Here is a 20,024-nt window from a genome sequence, read left to right as displayed (position 1 = left end):
TTCAACGCGTACTTCCGTATCCAGCACACACTATGGCTTAAGTACTGTAGTAAATAGGAGTACATCCCAGCGTATTTACATCTGTAGCAGTACCCTTTAGTGTACAACTGAATGTATATATGTAATAATATGTCCGATGCGCGTAAATTCAATAGGGAATACTAAACGATGGCTCTCCATACAGAAAGTGTTCGTTTTATAACTACTTTAGACAGTACAGAAGTATGCGTAGTGGTAGCAGTAGTACATATAGTATACAAATATCAATAGATCATGAACGGTGTAGCAGTAGCCACGGACCACAACTTGTTCTTCATTTCGAGTTAGTTCCCATGAAGTTCCTAGGCTAGGCAAGATAACCTCACTGTCTTTTTCAGGTATAAAATTTTTCTCATAATATAGTCCGTAACTTAGATCTAATGTCAAACTGATATCTCTCAACGAGCTTGTTCTGCGTCTTGGTTATGTTGTTGAAGGGGGCGAATAGAGTTGTTCTTACAGTGGGTGTGCTGTGTGCAGACATAGCCTTCTAGCACTACTCCTACTTCTAGTTCTACTACAGTCTGTGGCATAGGCTGTGCTCTTTCTACAGTCATTTGCAAGTAGTATATATATTTTATCTAATGTAGACAATTTCCACATATAATACTCGGTCTATATTTCTCAACCTTACTGCTACACTAACCCATATGTGTTCTTTTTGTAGTAAGCTTTGTGATGTAGTTTTATCCTTTTATAATACATGATTTGGTCACAGTTATTTTCATTTATTTATGTGTTTTATCGCCAATTGTATAGGAAAGGAAGTCTCCAGTAAAGTCATAAAAAGACTTAACAAAATAGGAGATTGATCAGATTGTGCTTGTAATGTGAAAGTCCTGATTTAGGGCCTAGGGCCTGTTACTATAAGCAAGGCAAATTGACCTTAATTTGCACATGCATTTAAGTTTGCCGTATTAATCCTTTCATTGGTTAAAATATTTCATGAAAGTGCTACAAATTAGGAAAGTTGACCAAGTTTCTTGTTCACAGGTATAAATTGTACTGTTTTAGATGATTGAGGCAAAACTTGCACTCCAAAAAACAACTGTAGATTTGTCAGTGCAGCCATATACATATTATACAGTACCCAAATTTAGGGAACACAAGATAATTGTATATACTACCATACTGTATGTTGTGCCTTACTTAGTACTAACCATATAGATTCATCTACAGAAGACCCAGCTGATCACTATATAACACAAAAGTGGTTTTGAACAGCATGTCAAGAGATCCTAATTTCTGTTGGATTTAAAACTGGGAACACAAATAGTGCTTTTTCTATCAACAGCGTTACACTCAATATGTAGAAGTACTTATATCCTTTTTCTTTTATGTAGGATCTCATAGTTGATCATTTGACAGACTTGCAATATTCTCATACTTGGAATTGGCCATGAATCAACCAGAAATTAATTTGGACAGAATAATTGAGCAGCTCCTTAGTTCTGGAGGAAAGCAGGTAATGGATGACTACTATACCTATAGTGCTTAGTAACTAATGTGTATATCTTCTATGTTCTATACCCATCAATTTGATTGCATTCATGCAAACTTTTAATACCGCTCGATATGTAAATTTGGTCATAAAGTTTAGAACTGTTCGTTTGAAGACCTATTTGGCTCTCACTTTTGTAAGTTCATCCACAACTGAAAACTGACTTGGCAATGATAAAACTGAAGAAAAAAAAAGTTATTACTGCAGTACAGTTAATTCAATCAACGTTTTCCTAAAACCATTCATTTTGACTTGTGGTATCTTTTTTTTGTGCAAATTATAGCTTTGTCTTCATTTAGCATACTGTAGCTTGCTACAGCAACATTCATAACCTGTATCTTTCCTCACTAGATACATTCCCGTTTCATGTGTACAATGTTTGGAAAAGTATCATAAAGGTTTTGTTTTTGTCCAAAATGTTGCAGACCTAAGTTATTTTGTGTACTATAGATATAGCCTCAGCAGTTGCAATGAACCCTGGTTAGGCCAGATGCAGTGCCTCGGGTAGAGCCTACATGTGATGATGATGTGTGTTATTGTCTAAACTAACTTTCAGTAGAATGTTTCTTTGAAAAGCAATTTAAGATACTTTAGAAGACCCAGTTATTAAGATCTCTCAAAATTCAGAATATTTCACAAAAATGAATTTTTGATCCCAAAGTGGAAAGAAGGAGGGGGTTACCTAGTTTACAGAGTGCCAAAGGTGTTGGCAAATGACACATAGTATGGAGCGGAAGTTTGATTTGCACACATGTATACATCCATTGTGGATGAAGTATATCATGCTAATGGAGTGTCATCTAAATCTAAGAAAGTCACCTGGGAGACCTTACGGGGCCATGGTTGAATTTCATATGTTTAGTAATAATGTAAAACCTAGAAACATGCACCAATTTTGTCATGTCTTAGTATGTGTCAGATCAAGTTGTTTCAATAAATCCATAATTAGGTTCAGCTACCGGAAAGTCAGATCAGGCAGCTATGCCAACTGTCTAGGAAGCAGTTTCTGGAGGAGCCGATGCTGGTGGAGCTCAAAGCTCCCGTGAATATCGTAGGAGACATCCATGGCCAATACCAAGACTTGATACGACACTTTGAAAAGTGTCGCTTTCCTCCGGAGGCAAATTACCTCTTTCTTGGCGACTATGTCGACAGGTGAGTTTGCTCGTAGTCATCGAGGGTGACAAAGCTAAAAGCTGAATTACACAAAGATCTAAGAATTTGTTTATGATTAGAACTTTAATTTCATTTTCATGTAAGTAAAGGACAACTATTTTAACGATTGGTTGTAAATTAACTGCTGATTAAGAATCTCCTTTTGTTTTATTGATCTGTTCTATAATTAGAATAGCAATTGTGGAAACATGGTTCAATATTACTCTCTTTGTATAGAAATGACTGGAAGTTGCTATCCAAGTTTTATGAATAAATGTCTCTTGACAATGCACGACAGTAAATATTGCAGTGAACTGTAATGTACATACTACACATTAGTGTCTTGCTTAGAACTATTAATTTAGGGCAGAATTGCAGTTTTGCAAATCATTGTGTAGTATTATAAGGCTTTTTTTTTAAATTTGGGCGTTAGGGTCCGGGAGCAACTGTTAATTCTATCATTACTGTCGTAGATGAAAGCTGGATATGACAGAAGAATTGGCTATATAGCATTATAACATTGGGTTAAGACCTTTGATGCAAACAGTATGGCTTGTGTTATGAATCAGAGGGTCTTCTCTGGTTATTTCCCTGTTAAAAGGGGATGCACCAAGGATGCCCCTTAAGCCCATGCAGTACCTTTTCGTGTTGTGTGCAGAAATTTTGGCTTTGAAATTGTGGGCTGTCCGTATTTTTGTCGGAATTCCAGTGGGCAATGTTAACATCAAAATGTTCATGTATGCTGATGATGCAACTATTTTTTGGTCTGAAGGTCAACTTCAAAAATTCAAACATTGTCCCTATCAGTGCTCATAAAAAGTTCATTAAAAACGTTGGTAAGGTTTTTCTTTTCAGCCGTAATTTTAAGGGAAATGATATTTCTAAGAAGGTGAAAAATTAGTTGATTCGCAACTGCTGTTGTGCGTGGAGCGATCTCACTTATGAAACCCCGGTGTTGAATTAGATTGGCACAACAGCTTTATCAAGATTAATAATGAAGTAGTTTGGTACAAGAAGTGTTTTAATTCAAATGTGCTGTACTGTATGTTTGGGATTTGTATGACATGTCTGGCAGACAGCCTCTGTCGTATACTGCTTTTATTGCTAAATTTAATTGTCCAAGCTTTCCTTTTACAAACTGAATGGGATTATGCATTCTATCCCACATACATGGGTACCATCTAGGTATTCATTACAATTGCCTAGGCAACCATCAAGTCAGCTGGTTATCAGCCGGTTATATTGAGCCACTACATTGTGTTTAAAATGGGACAAAAGTTCTTAAAGGCACCCCTTTAAACTGGAGTAGGATTTTTGTTTCTTGTAGCTTATAGATACTTAAATAAGAAACTTTTAGTACAAGTTTATCATTGTACCATAGCTACAAGTAGTTTTCTTAGTAAAATTAATTTTTATTGATAACCGCAGTTGCACTTTCTGTGGAGAGCCTACTGAAACTTAAGACCACCTTTTCTGACATTGTAGAGCAGTTGGAGATATTGGGAATAAAAAATGTCTTGAAATCCTTAATTCAAAAGTTGCAGTTCAGTATGATTGTGAGAACAACATGAAATGGTAAAGCCTTATGCCAAGTATTATATCTACCTTTGTAGAATTAACAAATTAAGCACTCCAAGTTCTGGTATTTTCAAACATTCATGCTGTCACTTTTCTTGAGTGTTGAAATGTGTACGTATTTAATAACAAAAAGCACAAAGAAATTAAACTGCTACGAGATTCTTTGCACTACTGATAAAGGAAATGAAGCTGTTGGTGTCATGAAACAAACTTTTCTTTCTTTTTAACATAATTTGTTGTGCAGGAGTTGAACGCAAATAAAAAAAATAAAAAAATCAATGAATTACAGTCACATTATGTAATAACATGCAATGTCTTTTGCAATAGTTTCAGTTTCAAATTTTTCTTTTGATGTTTCTTTCATTTGATGTTCTATGACCTTCATCAATTTTTCATTTCCTTTCTTAATTATTATTTGTAAGGTTAATGTTCATAAATTGTTTGCAATTTTATACTGGATTTAATTTGAGGTGAACTGAATTTAGTGTTGCTATAGCTTTCCAGACTTGTAACACTAAACACGCCGCATAAAAAAAAAAATAAAATAAAATAAAAAAAAAATAAAAAAGGAAAAAGTACGCTACAAATTTTGCGGTATGATATTCCTAAAGCAATTCTATAATTCCTCAAGTTTTTGGACATTTGACTGACGTTAAAAGCGACATTTTGGTCCCTCTATCTACTATTTTCAGAGGCAAACAATCCTTGGAGACAATTTGCTTGATGCTGGCTTATAAGCTGAAACACCCGGAGAATTTTTTCATGCTTCGAGGAAACCATGAATGTGCAAGCATAAACAGGTGAGCACACTTCTATTGCCAGCTGCTTTTATTTTTCCTCCCACTCGATTTATTGATAGTTAAGTAGGACAGCCAGGCATTTCAAGCTAAGTGTGATCTTACATATATTGCCTATATGTAAGAGTCTAAGTTATAAAAGCTAACACGAAAGTCAAAAGTAACCTTTGCTCTTCAATCGATCTTGACAATTGCATGTGCTGTGAGTGCAATGAGCATAAGTAATGAAAAGTACAATTATAATAATATATGTGGAAATTTATTGCCGTGATGTGAAGCATGCTCAATTGTTGTAGCATTTTTTATTGTCAATCGAGCATCTGCAGTTTTGTTATAATTTTTCACTTTGATGTGACGTAGTTTAAATACAGACATCGCGATATGCGTCGTCATTTTGCAGTTTGTGTATGCCGGAGCATTACCAGCTAGAAGAAATTATCACGAAATTGAAAAAAATCAAGGAAAGAGAGAGATATAACAGAATGTGGGCATCTACTGGTACATTTTTCAAGGAGAAACACATGTTCTGGGTTAAAGCAGTCTCAAGTTTTGTTTACTCCTGAAGTCTATAGTGAACATCTCATTCCAATGACAGTTCCCTATGTGTGAACTATAATGCAAAGTTGAAGTAACTGGTTGCCTGTCATGACCATCTATAGTCCATCTCTCCCTTTTGGGACAGGTCATGCTTCAAAGCACTTGTACTGACAGTATGAGCAGTATGAATGTCATGTTTCTATCAGATAAATGGTAGGAACTGTTTGTACTGTCAGTACCAGTGCTTATCCACCTTAACCCACCTATCCTTGGGATCCGACCTGTCCTTCTTAACCCACCTACACACTGTAACCCACCTATCCACCTTAACCACCTATCATTTGTAACCCACCTATCCACCTTAACCACCTACCCTCCTTAACCCACCTACCCTCCATAGCCCACCTACCCTTCTTAACCCACCTACCCTCTTTAACCCACCTACCCTCCTTAACCCTATCCTCCTTAATCCACCTATCTTCCTTTAACCGACCTACTGTATCCTCCTTAACCTACCTATCCTCCTTAACCCACCTATCCTCTGCCGTCGATGTATTGATCACGGCAGTGAGAGTTTGATAGATCTTGGCTAAGTGTTGAGGTTGTTTTGATAGACTAAGAGAAACCTGCCATGAGATCTATGCGACAAACTGACAAAGTACTTTCCCTTCAAGCACATTCGGTGACGAGATGATTTATGCTGCGAACACAGGCAGCCTCTTTCACTGCAACATCCCCTATGGCAACATTAGTACGTGGTGATTCATTAATTTAATAGCAACAAAGTCAACTGAATGTGTTCATTGGAGCATAGTAATTATATGCATGAGCAGGGGCTATGTTATGAAGTTCAGCTGGCTTAATTCACTGACAAGGTTTCATAAAAATCTGGAATGGAAAAGTGTTTCTTCAGTTATGGAAAGGTAACTGAAATCTCTAATCGGTACCCCAATGATTACAGTGCACCCTACTTTGAGAGCTTGCATATTATTACAGGATTATACTTAGCACGAGGCAAGGTTGTGTGATTGTTATAAGTGGCTGTATAATGAGTATGAACACATTTATATGAACACACATATGAACACAGTCACAGTTATATACAGTACTATTATATGTGCAGTAATCATACTTATGATTCACAGTGATTATCATTACAAATGTCTGTACTCATTGATGATGATTACATCATTACTACACTGTACTGTAATCATTCGCATACACATGACTGTAATCATAGTTATTTACAGTACTATAATATATGTGTAATCATCGATCTCTAAACATACAGTTTTTAGCGCAGTATCCTTTCTCTGTTTTCATTGATGTTGTTACATGATTTTCTCCTTTCACACAGAATTTATGGCTTTTACGATGAATGCAAACGGAGGTACAACATTAAACTATGGAAAACCTTCACTGATACCTTCAATTCTTTGCCGATAGGTAAATTATCGTTACAAAATATGTTTTTTATTCTCAACATATTTGTTAGTGAAACTCTTATGAAAGATTATAGCGTCACTCTGCAAAGTTAGATTAACTTTCAATAAATGTAGACTTTCACTGGGCAAAGTTGTGTGGGTTTAACAGACCTGTTGTTGGTTTTCATTTGGATAAATCCTGGACATGATTGAAAAGAGTAGTACTGTATACAATCATACGATGAAAGGTTTACATGAACGCTTGTGAATGAACTTTCTTGTTCGTTGGACATCCCTCAATATATCTTTGTGTGTAGAACATATGAACAGAATCTGAGTCACACCCACAAATTTTTCTGATAAACGACCTGTGGCATCCCCAAAAACCATTCATGAATGCTAATTAAAAACGATATGCCATTTTTATATGAACTCTTACCTGTCATTGCAGCGGCTGTGGTGGAAAGCACAATCCTATGCATGCATGGTGGACTGTCCCCGGACCTGTCCTCCATCGACCAGCTGCGTCACATAAACCGACCTCTGGACATACCGGACCATGGACTGGTCTGTGATCTGCTCTGGTCTGACCCAGATGAGGTGAGTATTCATCGCCGTCTCTGTCATCCTTTCTTCATCAAAAGATCGTCTGATAATTTTTGTAGATGATTACATCTAAGCTAGTATGATCACACCCTTTGGTATGTGGTTGTTTTGCGATCATCCATTCATGTCGGCGACCAACTTAGGATAGTTTCTACTCTGAAAATGAAAAGTAAAGGGGGAAACAAAATCAGAATTTGTTGTATGCAGAACTCAGTTGTAAGCTAGCTATTTATGGTATATATAGTTTTGAATCTGGTCTCAGTGGTCTCTGCATGTTGTAGCTTGACTGGTCCTTTCCTATTATCATCTAGGTAAATTGGATACCCTGTAGTGACAAAATTTGATGCCATTGGTCAGGTAAAAGCATTGACTGACAGCTTCCTTTGACTATCTTTAGAATGTTGCCAACCCCCCCCCCCCCCACCAATGCCTCTCAATCCTATGTGCTCCCTCAATGACACCTTACTTCCCCTCTGCTCCCTTCTTCTGCCTCGGTTTCTAAATCTTCCATTTATATTTCCCTTGCAGGACATCACTGGTTGGGGTGAGAATGACCGTGGCGTTTCTTATACATTCGGAGGCGATGTCATCAGACATTTCCTGAAACAGAATGATCTCAGTCTCATCGTGAGAGCTCACCAGGTAAGAAAATGGCCCTGCCCTGCCTGAAGGGGACAATAATAATTCTATACACCTTAAGAGGATGAGAAATATAATTTAAAAAAATGGTATGTCATTGCAAAATGTTACACAAGAATGTCCTGGTAATACACAAAAGAAAGACTGAGTTAATTTGTAGTATTGACTTCACTCTTGACTTCCCTGCCTCCTCACAACATCTGCACTCTCTCTCCCCCTACCGTGGTTTGAGTAGTTGACCAGTCACCTCTGTGGTTCCTTCCCCCTCCTGTACTCCGGCCCAATCCGGTCTACCATCCTCCTCATTCTCATATTACCATCGAAAGTGTCTGGAATAGTGTGAAAGAGTATGAAAAAGTATGTCAACCATGCAGGGCTACATCGTAACATTTTTACATTCCCTTTCACTCTCAGGTGGTTGAAGACGGATACCAGTTTTTCCAAAAGCGTAAACTAGTGACTCTCTTCAGCGCCCCCAATTACTGCGGGGAATTTGACAATGCTGGAGGGATAATGATAGTGACTGAAGACTTGACTTGTTCCTTCTCCATTCTCCCAGTAAGTTCTCTTTTTGGTACTTCAGCATATAAGACTAAAAGCCAGCTTTTATAGGTGCTTCAATTATGGGGCCATGATTTCAAGGTGAAAAAGCCTTATTCCATCTAGCTAATATATGCAAAACTTGAAGAATACAGGATAATGGACTTCCCTACCCCCCCTCCGCTTCCCCCTCCCCCTCGCCATGAAAAACAAAGAAAAAGAAGAAATGAAACTTGGCACACTAAAATTAGTATAACATTAATATAATTTTTTTCCCCCATTTTTCAGCCGGAACTTGCCAAACTACCTGTCAAGAAAAAATGATGGGAAGCGAGAATTGGGATTGCTTTTAAAGGTCGCCCTCCTCCTTCTCCTCTTTGATCTCGCCGTCTGAGCGATGCCAGAGGGCGGTAGTATCCAAGTTAGTTGTTCCGTTGTGTAGGCTCCTTCAGGGATTGTATTCTGAAATTTGTTGTTCAGTCTGCTTTTAAAAGAAATCATTTTTATGTTTTTACTGCAATACTAGTATTGGATTATCTGTTGTCTTTTTGCCCTCTCTATCTCCACCTCTCTCTCTCTCTCTCTCGTTGGTCCAATGATTGTCATTGGAATTCTTTTTTTGTGTTGTGCTTGTTTTTTTGTTTTTTTTCACCATGCACACATGTTTTTGGATGGTGCAATAATTTTTGGAGTTATAATCTTTATCAGTACGTAAGGGACCACTATGTTTCGTGTTTCGCTAGTATGGATAATGGTCATGCCGTGTTTTTATGCTAGCTCGCATTTATCCTTCTCTTCAAAGGATACAACGTTATCAGAAGTATTTGAATAGTTAGAAATAACAATTGCCTCTATCCTCCCCCCAAGCACCTTGTTACACCAGATGCAGTTTAATATTTCCATTTGCTGTTAATTTTGAATATTTGAAAGAAACTCTGATTATTTTATTACTTCAAGAAATATACATACGACTTGGCTTAAATTATTAAGGTGGCCAGATGCATAAGCTGCCACTTTGCTATACATTCTTACATTTCTACTCAATAACTTTACCTTTTAAGTTTCAATGGAAACGTGGCTCACTTGAATGACCCACCTCTTTATCTTTCGTTGGTTGGATATCTTATGGATAGAATACTTCCCTCACCGCACCCCTCACCCCCCCCCCCCAGGAAGTAATCTTAGGAAGTAATTATTGTGCAATGTTTGGGTACCATCTCAGGATTTGAACATATACCGCCCTCTGCGCATTGGTGGGATATCATTGTAGAGAATCATATTAATAGAAAGAAGATTTCTCTCCCTGTTGGGGAGCACCTTTTTGGGGTAGAACATTTTTCCTGTCCCTCTATGCAGCATTCTTTATGTGGTACCATTTTCGGGACTGAAAATCTCTCTCCCTCCTGTACAATATTTTCATGGTTGGGTACCATCTTAGGGGTAGAAACATTTTTCTCCCTTACTTGTTTCTTACTGAAACTTAGCAACAATGCCTAATTCAGCTTTGCATATATATTTTGACAAGCAATTGAAAATGTTGCATATTCAACAATGATCCACCTTAAAATTCCCCCCCCCCCCCAAAAAATTGCATTACTGTTTTCGTAGCTCCCTTGGGCTTCATCTTTTGCAATCATACCATCACCACCCTTTCCCCCCTCCCATCCACTCCCCTCCCCCCTCCCATCCACTCCACTCCCCTCCCCTCCCCTCCCATCCCCTCACCTCCCATCCCCTCCCCCCTTGCCATCCATTGAAGTACTTTCTTAATGGTACTAACTTAAATCTTACAACTTATATCCGTACTTGGCAAACCTTGAATCGTCTCAAAATCTGACATCATCTTGTGGATGTCGTTTTAAACCTTGGGGACCTTAACGTATTATTACCTTGAAAGTTTTATTCATGTTTTCCTCTCCTTTTTTTTTGTTCTCTTCTCATTTTGTTTATTTGTATGGAGTATTTATAATGTGCAATTAAAGTTGGTTAACTTGGTTTAGCCCTACTTTTTTTTTTCTTTAGCCTTTTTGGCATGGAGACGATGTCTGGCTTTTTAAATTTTTTATTATTTTTCAGTATTACAAAGAAAATGTATTCTTTTTTCATCTCTCAACTTTTTTCCATTTTTTTTACTTCAGAAATTTGATTACTAACATAGCTGTTCTCAGTGAACGTTCATCTGCTTCAAAAAATATGACTGTCGTACGGTACTATTTTAATTATTATCAATTATCTCGACACGTTTTGACGTTTCTTTGTGCCCGCATAGAAAGAAGTTTTACCATTTTAAAGTTTCCTTGCATAAAGCTTTGTCCATGCAGCAATTATTACTTCAGGAAGTACAAAAGGATATCCATCAAGGAGTTGCACAGAACTGTCTAGACAGCCATGTTAAAGTGATACGGTTCTAGTAGTTAAAAACAGGTGCCAGAGTTTGCAGGTCGGCCTCGAATTTTAGCAGCACTAGCGTTTAGATGGCCAGGAATATAAACTCTGGTCATTCTCTTGACATATTTCATTCCAGTCTGTGTGCAATCCTGGTCCATTGTGTGATAATTGTGTGTGTAGTGTGGACAATGCAATGACTGTCCTGTGACCTTTGGACTGGAGGAATTATTTAGTAGTCTTAGAGTGGTGTCGGCAGTGGGATGTAAAACAAAAGTAGCCAAATTTTTTTGTGTAGTATGGACAATGCAATGACTGTCCTGTGACCTTTGGACTGGAGGAATTAATTAGTAGTCTTAGAGTGGTGTTGGCAGTGGGACTAAAAACAAAGCAGCGGGAAAAAAAAAAAGAATAGATTCAGGCAAAATGAGTGTGTAGCTGAAGTGCAGCATCGAATGTTTAGTAAAAATGACCAAAGTATCTTGCAAATCTGTTTCATCTAGTTGGCCAAGTTTGCAAGCATTTCAAAATCTACAGATTTAAAGGCACTGAGTGAAAATTTTAACAAACATTTCTTGGCCTGGTTGAAGTGATACAAAAGTTGTGTTTTTTCAGAAACTTCTTCCGGTCTCTTTTTTCATTTTCCAATACATTATGACTAATGTTTACATAGAGCTCATTAAGTTAGTATGTATGTATCTGAATGTATTTTAGATCCTCCTGCAAGCAGGAACCCGCGAAGAAGTCTCATTGGCTTATCAAAGCCGCAAGCTGACCGTAGTCAGTCTCTTACATTCATATTAACGTCCATGTTTATGAATTGTCAACACCTCTGTAACTGGACGACATTACATTAATCTTGGAGTGACTCGAACCGGGGACCTTATGATTGGAAGGCACCGGTGTTAACCACTGAGCTAACACTCCAGAATATACTGTATATACTTTTTTTTCTCACAAAAATGTATGAGAAGGGCAGAGAAATGAATATGTATAAGTAGGACGACCACCCTGGGAGTATTTCAAACACCCCTCCTGCTGACTGTTCGTAAACTTTATTTGAAAGGAACAAGTTATTCATACTGCTCAGACTGTCAGTATGAGCGCTTTGAAGTGTGAAAGCAGGGAATAATGACATATAGGAAAACAAAATGTCTGAAACCTGTGTGCTCAGGAAATGTTGTGGTAGCTTATAGTGTAAGAGGGTGTAGGCATCGTGTCTCGGAGTTTGCAGATTGAGACAGGTGAACTAAATTTGCATATTTGCATAAATTAAGCATAAATACTTCATAAATTATCTATGTGACCACTGGGTAGTGTATTTGTGGTAAATCAAGTTCTCTTTGTTTTAATAGTAGCTGATACTTTGAAACATTGCCTAGCTGACCGATCAGCCCAGGAATACTTCCTTTTAAATTTGAAATATGCAAATGAACTTATGAAGAAAGAAAGAGAAAACTTACTATTATTATTATCATTTTCGGTTGTAAAAAATGTTTTACTTTCAATTTTGTTACGTTGGTTAAAATTCAGATTTCCAATAAAATATTTTATAATAGAGATATTAAAAAGACCAACCACCACCACCATCTTCTTTTAAGGTTTTATTGCAGAAGTATAAAAAAAAGAAAGGAGAACATAGAAGTTTTATGAATTTTGATTATTTTATATATTAGAGGGGAGTATACATGTCATAATTTGTGACATCATTTAGGGTCAAAGGTCAGTTTACTTCCATTTTTACCACATCGCTGTGTGAATGTAGTTAATATGGACATCAAAACAGTCTCAGACATTTGGCTTGGATGAAATATAAAAGAAAAGACGAGAAAAGACACGATAAGACACTTTAAGACAAGAAGGGGGGAAAATGAGCAAAATGTAAAGTAAAAGCCTGATTGCATTGGGCTGTTAAATCAGTGTTTATAGTGTTTACAATTTGCATAGCAATATGGAGGTTGTTTAATTTTTTTTGTCTTTTTTTTTCCTCCTAAAAATTGAAAATATTACAATTTTTTGTGTACAAACACTGGCATACATTACTTTTGAATTACAAAGTACTCAGATTGTTGTGTTGCATGACAATTTGTCATACAATACCTGTTGAGTTGTTTAATGTACATTTTAGGACAAACTGGGGCCAAGAGCAAAAAAAGCTGTACAAGTTTTGTTTACATGAAGAACATACTGGAACTTGAAACACTTAGTTGTATTGGTATGTAAATTTTATAGTATTTGCCCTAAATGTGTTGACTCAAGATGAAAGTGTCACTCTTTTTTTTTTTACCAGGATTACAGGTTTGAAGTGCTGTTTAATATGTGACTCCTACTTTTGATCTATTTGCAAGATAAAAAAATGTCAGAGAAATAAAATTATTATGATTATTTAATGGTTTTTTTTAATATTTTTTTTTAAACATGAACTTCAAAAATGGTTCAAAAGTTTGGGAACAATACTGACTGGCTTTAAATTTGAATTAAAAGCAATTTGTACTTTATGAGTAAAGGTTAAAGTATTTTTCATTTTTTTTTGGTGTGTGTAGATGTATTGCCATAATATAGCTTTGAAAGCAAATTTTATTAGGATTGGTAGTGGGCAGTTTGCATTGACAACTTACCAACTTGTCATTAAAAGTAAAAAAAGATTTTTTTAAATTTTTTTATACCAAACTGCTGTTAGGTTGGATTTCAATATTCTTGCCACAAAGATGTTTTCTTTTGGAAATGCCCATTTTCAGATTTACCCAATTTCTGATGTTTGTAAATTTATGGTCATTCATTTTAATATGCAAGAGTTTGTGTGATTGGCTATAGCGCTGAAGGCACTAGACCCATGACTCCTGTACTGCCTGTGCATATGAAGGTGATGACAGCTAACACCTCTAGGCCTTGCCTACGGTATAACGCCAAAATATTTGAGAAGATTTCTACGTAAATAGCAACATAATTGTTTTCAGATGTAAATACTGAAAGCACAGAATTAAAATTTTTACATGGATACTGTAACAAAACTGCACACACCCACTAGAGAGTGTGTCTAGGTAGAGTTGGTTAACTTCCTGTTCTCTGGCACTGATGGTTTGAAAGTGGATAGCTGTTCCATTAATGGAAATCTACTTAGTATGTTAATTTTGCAGTATTTCAACACTTTGCGCCAAATGGGATTTACCAAGCGTGTTTTACCACGTCAGCGAGGAAAGCAAAAAGCTGTCACTCCCCTTTTCACTTGAAAACAGTAATATTCTGTAAAGATTTGTCACACATATATAGCAATGCAATATAAGAAATTGTAAAATATCATAAATATTATATATCATAACGTAAATACATTCACACAAAAGGCTAAATGGCGACACTTTACATGTTTTCTATGACCACAGATGCTAATAAAGCCTTACACCCTCCAAAAAAAATAAGAAATAGAATAAGAAGAAGAAAAAAAAATGTGCAATCATTTTTATAATATGGCAAAAGTTTAGATGCAGGCTTCATTTATGAAACTGGAAGTCCGAAGTCATGCGTCTGGTGTCTTTAGCGGTGTATTACATATCTCTGCATTTCTGAAATGTCAAAAGTGTTCCTGTGTTCTCCTGTGATTTGTGGGTTTATTTTCATCATTGTGTAAAACTGCTTGATAAACTGACGGTTGAATGGCATAGGAGAAATATGTAACACATAGAATAGTTGTCTAGTATACACTTTTAATATACAAACACTATGTGTAATATTCACCATATAGTGGACACATTTAAAAAATGTGTAAGACACTGCATATAGTTTAGATACACTATATAGTTGCATAATATGCACTTTACAGTCGTGTATAAATACACTATATACTATATATAGATACTCTATAAAGTATTTTATTATACACTATATAGTGGACACACCATAAAGATGTGTATTATACACTATCATATAGTGGACACACCATATAGTGGACACATTCAAAAGTTGTGTAAAACACTGCATATAGTTTAGATACACTATATAGTTGCATATAATGCACTATATAGTTGTGTATAAACACACTATAGATACTCTATTAACTATGAGATGTGTGTTTGGAGGTACCGTTTTCTGTGTTACACATTTCTTGAACATATTGCATGGCTGGAAACCCCACAACGATGAATGGTATACATTGCTCTGGTTAGTTTTTTTAAGTTCAAACCCGGACATAGAAAGTCCAAACATTAGATGCTCGTTGTATCACAGTTATATAAAAGCATGTGGCACAAAAATATGAATCTATTAAGGAGTGGAGTTTATCACTGCTGTGAGTATGTATTCATTTATTCTGCATGACAGTACATATTTATTTAATGGATGGTAGGCTTTTTATTAATTATTCATATACAAAATATGCATGAAATTATATAAACAACTTATGTGTTATTTAAAATCTTTTTAGCTGAAATATAGCACATGGTAATATTTTATTTTATTCTATTTGTTTTGCTTACCAGTGAGTGTATCTACTGAAGTATAACAAAAAAAAAAAAGTTGCTTTTTAGAGAGAAAAAATTGTTGATGTTGTTGTGGTATATTACATATATCTATAATAATTATATGCTGGTCTCTCAAATGGACCTTGTTTGATGCAATAAATCTGCATTTTTGTGAAAAATTTACACCAATCTCTTTCTTTCTTTATCTTTGCTTTTTCGACTTAAAACTGGAATCAACATAGTGAAATGTTTCTGAAATAGTTTGTGTATAATGTGTGATAATACATAGTCTGATATGCATTCCCATCTTTCCTTGAACCTAAAGCAGAGATTGATTTGTTTGAAATATTTCATCCATATCTTAGCATTGTGTGATGACCCACAAGACCTGACACTACTTCAGTTAAAGGGTGTGAAGTCTCGCCCAAAAAGAAACGTCTAATGCCGGTAATCTGACCTAGTTTTGCATGAGGTGTAACAGAAGTGTTAGACACCACCATCATCCCAGAAAATACGCACACAGCTTGCAGCTTGCTACCGTCGTTAATTAGACACTAGTGTACAGATAACAAGGTATCACATTTCATTACTGTCTGCATTTTCAAGCGACACGAACAAAACGTCACTTGCAAGCAACAGAAAGTTAACTTTTTCAGATGGCCGCACACGGTTTGGGGCGAGTCTTCAATGCCTTTAAAGACAATGAATTAAAGTTACTGTAGTTAAACACACTGCTGTAGTGTATATGTAACACACACTGCTGTAGTCTATACTTAATACACACTGCTGTAGTCTATATAAGTTAACACACACTGCTGTAATCTACTGCTGTGGTCGCTACAGTTATTACGTAATACACACTGCATGGTACCAGTATCTACTTCACAAGTAAAGAGGCACTGTTTGTAATATGGTAACCTGCATATATTGTAAAATGAAACCTTGTGGCTTAGCCCCAACAGAAATAAAACGGAAGAAAAGTATATAATAGCCTTACTTCTCAGTCTACAGTTTACGTAGGTACAATAAGAGAGAGAATTGCTAAATTTAAGTGTAATTAAACAACCAAACATTGCATATTTTATCCCTTTCATGTACCTCTGTATAAAAAAAATAAAAAAATATGTATAATAAAATAGAGGGTTTGAATTATCACTACATGGTACATAGTTGAGTCTTTATTCATCAGTACCAAATTTCATATCATTGGGCAAGTCGTTCTAACTTTACTCGAGGTAATATTCATTTTTTTAAACATTTTTTTAAAACCCCTGCCAGGTTCCTGTGCACTTCCTTTCACCTCATGTTTATATAGTTTCTGTTATTACAATTTATGTTATGTTGAACCTATGTGTTTATACGTGAAGTGATAAACCGCATAGACGGAACGAAAACCGAAATGAAAACAAAATCAAACAATCTAGACAAATACTATGTTGTCTTGGAAATATGACATGAGAGCAAGCCACCCACGTCGTCTATGAAAGTTGAGATAAATGCAGTTAAAGAGTGTGAAGACTCGCGCAAAAAGAAACGCGTAGTGACGGTAATCTGACCTAGTGTCTAATGAGGTGTAACAGAAGTGTTAGACACCACCATCGATCCCAGAAAAGCTTGCTACCTTCGGTAATTAGACACTAGTGTACAGTCAGTACATACAGCTGCGGTCAATACCCACAGCACAGTGTTCACACGATACAGTGATGGACATCTCAGGTCCAGTTAAAGATAACAAGGTATCACGTTTCATTACTGTCTGCATTTTGTAGCGACAAGCAGAAAACTTCACTTGCAAGCATTGGAAAGTTAACTTTTTCAGAGCACGGCACATGGTTTGGGGCGAGTCTTCAATGCCTTAATGTCTGCTATCTTTGCTAGTCCTTAGATCTGTACAGCTATTAAGACTGCAAAATTAAACTGTAATAGTGCTGGGGCAACACATTAAAAAATTTCAACTCATTACAAAGTGTGATGAAGTTTAGTGTAGATATTCTGTGATATTCTGGTATAATAGTATTAAAAGCTGAACCGCAAACTATACAATACGATAATACAATATCTGGTCTAATAATTACCAGTTTGTATCTGGACCCTAAGACTACCTGCTGTTACCCAACTATAGGTAACAAGACACTAAATGAAGGATCTTGATAACGCCACCGATTAAGTCTTTTACCGTCACATACAAAAGATAACCTGGATAATATATATATAGAAAGAAAAGATACAATTAAAAAACAAGAAAAGAAATTGAAATGTCATAGTCCAAATAATACTCTGTGACCAATTTATCTTAAAACAAGTTTCTTATAAATGGTAGAAACACAATATAGGTTGGTAAAAGAATGATGCATCACAATACAGAAAATGCTATAGAATCAAAATAATGCGCTGTTTTCATAGTTGAAATAATTGCGACTACCAACCTAGAGTTTGAAATAAATATTTAAGGTTATGATTAATGTACAACTGTCTATTATTACTATTACAGGCTTTATAAAATTTTAAGTTGAGCAAAATATATCCCATTTATGTTAAAGAAAGAATCTTAATCTTGCTTAATTTTATGTTTCCTATACAACATTTCCATGGAATGCATAATTGGCCTTTCATATAACATATTATTTCAATGACTATTAATACTAATAATAATTATATTTATAAAGCGCCACAGTAATAAAATATTCTGTTGCGCTGTAAAATAAAAGAAGGAAAAAGAGAAACAAAATGCAAAGAAACACATACAAAAAGAAAAACAACAGATTAGACATCAATAGCCTGCTCAAAAAAATAAGTTTAAGAGTTTACATCTGAAAAAGACCAATCCAGGAGCACATTTTCAGATCATTAGGAAGTGAATTCCACAGGCGGAGACCAAGCGGAGAACAAAAGCTTGCTCACCAAATGTGGTCTGAAAACTTGGACTACAAGAACATAACCAGAATTGGCGCAAAGTTTGTGGTTGTCTTCCTCCCTCATAACAAGCAAGGAAGATATGTAATCAGGGGTCAAAGGTCATGGAGTGCCTTATAGACTAGAAGAATAACAAATTCTAAAAGCAACAGGTAACCAGCAAAGATTCACAAAATCTTGGAATTACGACGATATTTAGGATTAAGAGTAACCAGTTGAGCAGCAGCATTTTGAACCCTTTTGCAATCTATTAATAACATATGTTGGAAGCCTGTGCAATAAAGCATTTACAATAAAACCATTACAATTACTAATTGTAATTCACACAAGAAAAGTTATCAAGAGAGAAAGTAATATTACTAACATTTCCGAAGACTGAATAACTAGAAAGGATCGTTCTTTTCCCCGGCAATAATATCTGTGTGATGTATGTACCAAACTCATTTATACAATATTAAACTAAGAAGGAAAACTACGCTAGGAGCAGCGATGAAAAAGTTTTTCTGAGTAAAATGAATCTTCTTCATGAGGCTTTAACAGAACTTGTTCTGTGCCAAATTGACACCTCCTCCCCATCTCTTCAGAATAAGGTCAGTCCTTTTAGACCCAACTTTAATCCTCCTTAATACCTCCTTAATACCTGAAAGGTTCATTTAATCCTACCATTTACCTCCTTTACGATTGTGGCCTCTGGCTAATATGTTGCTAGAGGGAGGAGGCGGTGCTCGCCACCCTTTGGGCTTCCCGTTTGGCTCTGCGGCTGGATAGTTACCCACATGTCTGCCGTTGGTAGTTGGTGGCTGCTGGGGTATGTGATTAACCTCTTCAGAGACGGGTTGAAGTGGTGGTATACTAGGGGCCTGATTTCTCCTCTGTTCTTCTCTGGCGTCCCCCACCTCGATTCTGGTTGCATATTCCGGTAACAGAACCTGTTGACGGACTCCGCTGGGTGGAGCGCTGCTGGGTATGGCATCGATGGGTATAGCAGGAGCACTGTGTTTCTTCCCTGGCGGTTTGGAGATGACTTGCTCCACCACTGCCCGTCGTTCCTCCATGCTCGGATGGTACCCGTCTGGTATCTCGGGTCGATCGTGGAGGTCACCCAAGTACAGCTGAATCAACTTGGAGGCTTGCTCAGTCTGTGAGGTAAAAATGCGGACTGACTTTGACGGCTGGTATCTTGATTGGTGTGGTATCATGTAGGGATGTGTGGATGTATGTCTGTGAGTCGGTATGTATGTCAAGTATGGATGTGAATGCCAAGCAAGCCAATTATGCCTTTGCATGTTAAGAATTCCCTGTGTATATCCTTTGTATATCAATTATGCCTTGGTATACCTGTGTATGTCAATGATGCCTTTATATACGTGTGTATGTTAATTATGCCTCTGTATGTCAGTTATGCCTGTATATGTCAATTATGTCTTTCTATACCTGTGTATGTTAATTATGCCTT

At 36.4% G+C, this 20,024-nt stretch overlaps 2 protein-coding genes across 2 annotated transcripts in view; one reads left to right on the top strand and one right to left on the bottom strand.

Annotated features, from left to right (window-relative positions):
- Positions 1-183: 183 nt before the first annotated feature.
- LOC139960324 (serine/threonine-protein phosphatase PP1-beta-like) lies at positions 184-13,720 on the top strand. Its single transcript, XM_071958618.1, has 9 exons — positions 184-377; positions 1,383-1,504; positions 2,490-2,695; positions 4,966-5,073; positions 6,965-7,053; positions 7,483-7,631; positions 8,166-8,279; positions 8,691-8,834; positions 9,105-13,720. The coding sequence occupies exons 2-9, from the start codon at positions 1,439-1,441 to the stop codon at positions 9,138-9,140; spliced, it is 912 nt and encodes a 303-aa protein (XP_071814719.1). The 5' UTR covers positions 184-377; positions 1,383-1,438; the 3' UTR covers positions 9,141-13,720.
- The window catches only part of LOC139960320 (unconventional myosin-XV-like), a 61,833-nt gene continuing 51,187 nt past the window's right edge, over positions 9,379-20,024 (bottom strand). The window contains exon 51 of the mRNA XM_071958612.1: positions 9,379-19,707. Within this exon, the coding sequence (XP_071814713.1) occupies positions 19,228-19,707 (480 nt within the window). The 3' untranslated portion in view covers positions 9,379-19,227. The remainder of the gene's footprint in view (positions 19,708-20,024) is intronic.

Source organism: Apostichopus japonicus, chromosome 19 (assembly GCF_037975245.1).
Source record: "Apostichopus japonicus isolate 1M-3 chromosome 19, ASM3797524v1, whole genome shotgun sequence".
Taxonomy (NCBI): Eukaryota; Metazoa; Echinodermata; class Holothuroidea; order Aspidochirotida; family Stichopodidae; genus Apostichopus; species Apostichopus japonicus.
The sequence above is the reverse complement of the archived record's forward strand: the minus strand, read 5'-3'. Positions and strand labels throughout refer to the sequence as shown.

What these genes read in the sequence shown, in the direction of transcription:
- LOC139960324 (XM_071958618.1), top strand. Translation starts at nt 1,439, where the DNA reads ATGAATCAACCAGAAATTAATTTGGACAGAATAATTGAGCAGCTCCTT. An exon ending in GAATGTGCAAGCATAAACAG is followed by an intron (nt 5,074 to 6,964) that starts GTGAGCACACTT and finishes CCTTTCACACAG; the next exon opens with AATTTATGGCTTTTACGATG. An exon ending in GTTCCTTCTCCATTCTCCCA is followed by an intron (nt 8,835 to 9,104) that starts GTAAGTTCTCTT and finishes CCCATTTTTCAG; the next exon opens with CCGGAACTTGCCAAACTACC.